We start from the raw sequence: 8,529 nt of genomic DNA, 5'->3' as shown, positions 1-8,529 counted from the left end.
TCCAGCTTTGACTTCCCCCTAAAAGGTAGGCTGATGATTTTGGTAGGATGATTTACAGAGCATAAAAATATTACTTCCTGTTTTTTATGAAACTTTCTCACATACTTGGTCTGTGTGTATGGCCTTTAGCCACCCTTAGGAATGGGGAGCCTTGGTCCTATCCCTAACCATCTTTCTCCTTCAAGTAGTTAAAACCAGGGTAGAGAATGCGGGAGAAATCAGGCAGCATGGAATAGGAGAACAGCTCTATGCCAGTAAGACACATTTGCTTTCACTTTTAAGCACTGAACAGCTACTTGTGATTCAGATGAAGTTCAATTGCTATTGTGCATCTAAAACTCTAAATCAGATGGCAAGATCATCATTATGGTCACTATTCATTTCAACTTCAGGGATCTGTTGCCTTGGAAGTCAGAGCCTATAACTTTGTGGCTAAGACTTGTAGCTCGTGCACTTCAAATAACTTGGCCTTGACTCACACAGAAGTTACTTATTTCTAACCGTTCCACCTTAATCCAGAGCATTTGCTATCTCATATTATTAAAACAGCTCTGAAAGTCTTGCCTGGTTTTAGTAGAGAGGATGGGAATGTTTTACGAGGCTGACTGCAAACATTTTCCAGACCTTTTTTGCATCAGTTTATTTTCTTCTTTACATCGCTTTTGTTTTTTCCTAGAGAACATACATGTTCATCAGGGAGAGAGAAAGAGAGGAGAAGGCACTCCCCATTGGGAATGGTCAAACCAAAAATCCCTTCTTCTCTCTCTCTCCCTCCTTTCCAGATTTTGTCACACATGCACAGACATACTCAACATGCTTTGCAGTGACTGGACCCTTTTGCTCCTGGACCCTTTCCTGGTCCAGGAAACAAACTGCATATTTGGCCATGTGTGGTCTAACCGCCTTAACCACCAAGCCATGGAACTGGTGTAATTTCTCCCTCTCTCTCTATCTCTCTCTCTCTCCATTTCTTTCAAGAGTATGAAAACGAGAGAGAGAAAAAGAAAGAGAGAGAGAGATAAGCACCCCCAACATAATTCCTCACCACAATCCCTCCCCAACCTTCCCAGCCAGTTGGGATCATGGATGTGTGGACCAGTGTATAGAGGTTGACCAGAGAACCAAACCCAGCGTATGCCATATGGATCAAGCATCATTTGTGCACATTCTGGCACTTAGCTGCCCCACGCATCTCCTTCTTTAACACAGCACACTGATAAATTCAATCGTAGTGACTAAACCTCCAAATACTACTCAGTGCTTCCTCTGTGGTTCCCCAAACGGTTTTTCTGTCTCAAGTAAGGCTCATCAAGAGAACCAAAACTCCTTTATTGTAACTAGTTTCCACAGTAAATACTTTAGAGTTTTGACTGTCATCTTGGGATGGATCCAAGTTTGACATGAAAGACTACTTCAGGGGTGGATCCCTAAAAGGGACCAGCTATTGCATTTCTTCCTTAATAAGCATTATATGCCTGCCCCCTCACATCCCAGGAAACCAGCCAAACTTCAAATGATGCACCTGGTTTCTGCCTTCTTTGAAGGCCCTTTTCCACACTCAGTGTAAGTGCATGTCTATGCACTTTCATGTGAAAGGGAATGTACTTTCTGCCTACTCAGGACAAATTTTAGTGCTAGTTGTTAGAATCAAGTGGCCCTGAACCTAACTGGGGAGGAAATCCACCCATTCCATCTCTCAAGGGAGAGCTAGCATCAGGGCACCAGTCCAGCAGCGCTCTTTGAACCTACTTCCTGATTCCACACCATTCTCAAATGGTCCTCCTGAAAGGCAATGAATGGTGCACTCTTATTCCCAGTAGACCATACAGTATGTTTGCTACTGATTCCGGGGACTTCCCGCAAATCCTGTTTATCAGCCCTTGAGGCCCTCATAACTTCCTTTTGAACATGTTATGTCTCTGTTGGCATTCCATCCTCATTGCCACACTGACAAGGACTATAGTGTCTGAGATTTTGACTTTACTTATGAGGTAGCAAGTTAGCCTGTCACTGTTGTATTGATGCTGACAAAAAGGACTGTATGAATCACTGCAACAGCAAGAGCCAGGGTCAGCATTTGTGCTCATTCTTCAGCTCCACATCCCCCAGGGCAACACAAAGTGAGCCAGGTGACCCCTGCACAGTCAGTGGGTTGCATTACTAGAGAAAAACTCTGGGATTAGGGAACCTGAATCTTTTATAATGAAATGCTGGCCCTTGTTCTAAAGGTAGGCACTGTATAGCTCTTTGCTATATAAATATCCTTAAAAAGGAAGTCTGGGGGAAAAAAAGGCAAGCAAAGCCTCTGCTTTCAAGATAACATACGAGACTTATCTTTCGATAGAACCAACAAAACGTGCTGTTAAATTGGGTGTAGGTGTAAGGGCAGTGGTGAAATCAAAGGTGATGCTTGGGTTTTGGCTTCACACAACTGTGTGATATTAGGCATCACTATGAAAATACAGATACTAAGAGAAAGGCACCAAGTACCTACATATTAATTATTATATACCTATTACATATCCAAAAGTACATGACAAGGTGGCAGTTGAGTGTTTATGTCTAAAAACTCCAGAGGATAGGGATCTAGTAATGAATATTTAGACATCATTCACAGATGTATTTAAGCCATGGAACTTGATGAGATGATAGAGTCTCAAACTGAGATCTGGGATATTCTAGTTCATAAAGTTTAGGCAAAAAGAGATAACTAACCAAGCCAAGGAATGCCAAGTGAGAGAAAGATGTGTCCATGAAGCTAAAAAGAAGGAAGTGGCTGTGTCAGAAGTTTCTGGGAGTTTGAAGAAGACAAAAACAGAGCAGCATGGACTGGGGGTATATGAAGAGTTTAGAACATTAAATTATAGATTAATACAGACTTTTAATAGAGTAACTTACTGAAGGAAATAAACAATTGATACTTGAGCTTTGTAATAAAATCTTTCAAATGTCTAACAAGCATATTGAATATATATGATGCATAAATTACTATCAACTTTGATTGTAACTTTAATTCTGCCTTCTATTATCCCCTTAGTATTTAGTGAGGGTAACTATCCTCCATCCCTGGATGGAAATTCCAGTGGACGCATTCAAATACTGAGTGTTCACCATAGGCAAGGCATCATTCCATTGCTAGGGACAGAGCAAGGAATGAAAATGCTCATGATCTCAGTAGATCTACAAATCTCTTTGCTCACAACATAAGGCCCTAGGAGTGTCTTCAATTGAAAACTATCCCTATGAAGAAATGAAAATGTCCATCCAATCTTAGGTAATCATCAACCCTGCATCTTAACATTAAATCTCAATTCCTCCTCAAGTCTGACCAGCCTCGGGCTGAGCACTACAATGGTTGACCATTCCATCCTCCTTGCTCAGGCTCACAATCCACCAAATGCTACTTCCCTTCAGCCCTCACTAAAGAGCAATCAGGAAGAAGAAAGTGGGATAGTTCTAATGTGGCTAGAAAAGACTCTATGATCTCTAAGTACACAAGTGGGCAAAAATACATCCTTGGGATGCTTTGGAACAAATTAAAGGTGTTTTCATAGGATCTTTAGAAGTCGCCTCTGGTCTCTTTCTCCTGCTGGTTCTCCAATGAGTGGGCTGACAATTTTCCATACTAAGTAGTCTTTTGTGGCTCTAAGCCTCTGTGTAATGCCACTAAAGCAACTAGTCTTTTTTCACCTTGTACATTTGAAGGCGGGAATCAGGCCCTCATCCAAGACATCCTTCTCTTACAGAAACACCTCAAACTTTCTGTAAATGGCTGTTTTTGAAGCACTCCTTTATGGGCTTTTAGTGAAGGCTAGAACTCACTGTACAGTTTTTTCCAAGATGTTTCCTCTCAAAAACCTCTCCTCTCCTCTCATCCTCTTATAAGATCTAGCCAGGTGACCCCTGCACAGTCAGTGGGTTGCATTACTAGAGAAAAACTCTGGGATTAGGGAACCTGAATCTTTTATAATGAAATGCTGGCCCTTGTTCTAAAGGTAGGCACTGTATAGCTCTTTGCTATATAAATATCCTTAAAAAGGAAGTCTGGGGGAAAAAAAGGCAAGCAAAGCCTCTGCTTTCAAGATAACATACGAGACTTATCTTTCGATAGAACCAACAAAACGTGCTGTTAAATTGGGTGTAGGTGTAAGGGCAGTGGTGAAATCAAAGGTGATGCTTGGGTTTTGGCTTCACACAACTGTGTGATATTAGGCATCACTATGAAAATACAGATACTAAGAGAAAGGCACCAAGTACCTACATATTAATTATTATATACCTATTACATATCCAAAAGTACATGACAAGGTGGCAGTTGAGTGTTTATGTCTAAAAACTCCAGAGGATAGGGATCTAGTAATGAATATTTAGACATCATTCACAGATGTATTTAAGCCATGGAACTTGATGAGATGATAGAGTCTCAAACTGAGATCTGGGATATTCTAGTTCATAAAGTTTAGGCAAAAAGAGATAACTAACCAAGCCAAGGAATGCCAAGTGAGAGAAAGATGTGTCCATGAAGCTAAAAAGAAGGAAGTGGCTGTGTCAGAAGTTTCTGGGAGTTTGAAGAAGACAAAAACAGAGCAGCATGGACTGGGGGTATATGAAGAGTTTAGAACATTAAATTATAGATTAATACAGACTTTTAATAGAGTAACTTACTGAAGGAAATAAACAATTGATACTTGAGCTTTGTAATAAAATCTTTCAAATGTCTAACAAGCATATTGAATATATATGATGCATAAATTACTATCAACTTTGATTGTAACTTTAATTCTGCCTTCTATTATCCCCTTAGTATTTAGTGAGGGTAACTATCCTCCATCCCTGGATGGAAATTCCAGTGGACGCATTCAAATACTGAGTGTTCACCATAGGCAAGGCATCATTCCATTGCTAGGGACAGAGCAAGGAATGAAAATGCTCATGATCTCAGTAGATCTACAAATCTCTTTGCTCACAACATAAGGCCCTAGGAGTGTCTTCAATTGAAAACTATCCCTATGAAGAAATGAAAATGTCCATCCAATCTTAGGTAATCATCAACCCTGCATCTTAACATTAAATCTCAATTCCTCCTCAAGTCTGACCAGCCTCGGGCTGAGCACTACAATGGTTGACCATTCCATCCTCCTTGCTCAGGCTCACAATCCACCAAATGCTACTTCCCTTCAGCCCTCACTAAAGAGCAATCAGGAAGAAGAAAGTGGGATAGTTCTAATGTGGCTAGAAAAGACTCTATGATCTCTAAGTACACAAGTGGGCAAAAATACATCCTTGGGATGCTTTGGAACAAATTAAAGGTGTTTTCATAGGATCTTTAGAAGTCGCCTCTGGTCTCTTTCTCCTGCTGGTTCTCCAATGAGTGGGCTGACAATTTTCCATACTAAGTAGTCTTTTGTGGCTCTAAGCCTCTGTGTAATGCCACTAAAGCAACTAGTCTTTTTTCACCTTGTACATTTGAAGGCGGGAATCAGGCCCTCATCCAAGACATCCTTCTCTTACAGAAACACCTCAAACTTTCTGTAAATGGCTGTTTTTGAAGCACTCCTTTATGGGCTTTTAGTGAAGGCTAGAACTCACTGTACAGTTTTTTCCAAGATGTTTCCTCTCAAAAACCTCTCCTCTCCTCTCATCCTCTTATAAGATCTTCAAGTGTATGTTTAAGTTTCAAGATTTAGACAAGTGTTTTTAGAAAAATTTTCCTTAGAAGTGTGCACATTTGGATTTGTCTCACTTCCACTGCGATATCTGATATCTTTTATGTTGGCTTCACAATCCACATAAATAGGAGCTCTTTTCTGTGAAGCTGGTCAAAAGTAAAAAAGCCTGCAATTGAAGGCCAAAATTGTAGGCATTAGGAATAGTTAAGGAAGACGAGAACTCTAAAATGGTGAGGATGGATTAGATATTCAGCATTTAAAGTAAAACCTAGGGTATGGAGAATTATGCCACAACTGTAGCCTGATTTTTAAAAATAAAATAAAATAAAGCCTTTTTAAGTGATATGGCTTCCTCAGGTAATTATTCACTTTTCAGTTTTCCTTGATTTGAGAGGAAGGGCAGTAACTTTGGGGCATTAGAAATTAGGCTATTACAAGCTGGCTTCTTGGCCCAGCAATAAAGCACTGTTTCGAGAGAACACCGATGCCACACAGTGATTGCAGTTCAAAACCTTGGCGTAGTCATCCTGAAATGCACCAGGCATGTGTGAGTATCCAAGAGCCAACAGACTGGAGAACTGAAGGAAAGGCTCATGCCATGGCTGGACCCTGTGTGTGTGCTCCTCTCTCTCTGTCACATACTGTCATGGGTGTGTGCATGCCTTCTATTATGAATAAAGAAAATAAGACAGCACTTGCCCGGGGTAAAGGAAAAAGTATGTATAAAATTACTCCAGGATTCCAAGGAGCATCTCAGTATCTGCAGTAAATATTCACAGAACTGATAAAAGAAACACTTAATTTCCATTTTACAGCGCTGAAGGTGATAAAATATGTAGGTTCTAATTTGGAATCTTCCAGCAAATAAATGGGAATTGAAGCCAAGATAAATGGTAAAATCAGAGAAGATGGTGAATTAGAGCAAGAGCATGAAAAGATCTGGCAAATTAGTTTTGAGGTGTACTTTTAAAAGAAGCAACAAAGAGAGAAAGTGAAAACTCTGCCAAGGATGAGTGAATAGACACCTAGAGAACACAAAGACTGAACAGTGACTACACGGTATATCAAAATTCCAGAGAGACAGCAACGAAATCAAGAAAAGAAAGGGTGTCACAGAAAAAGTGGAGTATCTCCCACTATAGATTAGGGAAACCAGTAACTGCTATCAGAGCTCCCAGCAAGAATGGGAGGTGGAAAAATGTAAAAGGCCCACATTTGTTCATAATGTATTGATGCTCAGATAAAACGAGTCCGTTGACTGAAACCATCAGCAGTCTGGCCACTCGATCACTGGATTGTTTATGTTTTACTATTTAAAATTCCACTTTCGGGACTATATTTATAAAAATAGAAAACAAACAAGAAAATCCATGTGACGTCTTGGCAAGCGTTCAGGAGCACCCCACACAAATGATGTTTTCTTACAAATACTAAGCAGTGTTTCCATGAACATTCCAAATACAGAAGATCTGATATAATTAGTGTATTGATTTGGCTGTCATATGAACAGAACCATGAATGAGTCTGGGTTTTTTAGTTTGGTCTTGCTTCATGCTCTCTTTCGTTAACCAATTGATTAAATTTACAACTGAACGCTTACTATGCAACTTCCCTTACAGGTGCAAACGACAACCATGTGCATCTCTGTCAGCCTCAGTGGCTTCGTGGTCCTCGGCTGTTTGTTTGCACCCAAGGTGCACATCATCTTGTTCCAACCCCAGAAGAACGTGGTCACACACAGACTGCACCTCAACAGGTTCAGTGTCAGTGGAACTGGGACCACATATTCTCAGTGTAAGTATGGAACTTGGCTCTGGCTCCTTGGGACATAACATTTTACTAGAGACCAAGCTGGTAGGAATAGGTAACACACATTCATTCCCATGAACTATCTCAACTCAGTTTTAGTAAGTACTGATTCAGTTGCTGTGTGTTGGGTACTGTGCTAAGTTCTGGGATACTGTGGAGGGCAGAAGGGTCAGAGTTTCTGTTGAGGCAATACATATGATCTAACAGCAAGAATCAACAATGAATGTATAACTACATTAGGGTTTTGACCATGTTATTGAATCAGGTAACCTGGTCTCTAGCCCTATTTTGCAATTAATTCAATAGGTAACTTTTTTTTTGAGAAACAGATTTTTGCTACAGGGCATGTACTCTCTCAGAGAGATAGAGAGAGACAGAGAGACAGATAGTGAGAAATCACGGCCCATGGGGGATGGCCACGCCACAATACCTTCCCCTCCAGTCTCCTCTCAGGATTTGCGGCACATGTGCACACACGCACGGCGTGAGTTTGAAGCTGCCAGGTCCGGAACTCAAACCACGGTCACCCATGTGGGATTCCAGTGACACAACCATCTGCTGGTCCCTCAATAAGAAACTTTGAGCAAGTTAATTTTGCTCCCTGCCTTTGTTTATTTATTAGACTAGAAAGTTGGACTAGATTAGTGTCCTATAAAATGTGTTCTATGTCACATGGATATTAAAGATACTTCATGAAAAATTAGAAGGTAAACATAATCTAGTAAGATGTAAAATGCTACATCTATCCATTGAAATTTAAAAACACTTTCTTTCATATGAGTACATTAGGTGCCAGCAGGTGGCACAGTGGTTGTATCCCACATGGCTGACCATAGTTGGAGTCCTGGACCCAGTGGCTTGAAACTCATGCTGGGCACATGTGCATGTGTCCCCAAAATTCCAAGAGGAGAGTAAAGAGAAGGAATTGCTGCATGGCCAAGGTCCCTAGAGGATGATATCTCCATTCCGTTTCTCTCTCTCTGTCTGTCATTCTCTATTTCTCCAGTAAGTTCACATGCCCTATATTAAACCTCTCTCTCTCTCTTATTTT

The 8,529-nt window shown here is 40.6% G+C and overlaps 1 protein-coding gene across 1 annotated transcript in view; it reads left to right on the top strand.

Annotated features, from left to right (window-relative positions):
* Window positions 1-8,529, top strand: part of GRM3 (glutamate metabotropic receptor 3) — a 277,783-nt gene that overhangs the window by 252,089 nt on the left and 17,165 nt on the right. The window contains exon 5 of the mRNA XM_006158745.2: window positions 7,289-7,463. Within this exon, the coding sequence (XP_006158807.1) occupies window positions 7,289-7,463 (175 nt within the window). The remainder of the gene's footprint in view (window positions 1-7,288; window positions 7,464-8,529) is intronic.

This window comes from Tupaia chinensis, unplaced genomic scaffold, assembly GCF_000334495.1.
Source record: "Tupaia chinensis unplaced genomic scaffold, TupChi_1.0 Scaffold000606_1, whole genome shotgun sequence".
Taxonomy (NCBI): Eukaryota; Metazoa; Chordata; class Mammalia; order Scandentia; family Tupaiidae; genus Tupaia; species Tupaia belangeri.
Note: the sequence above shows the minus strand (reverse complement) of the source record. Positions and strands in the feature narration are given on the sequence as shown.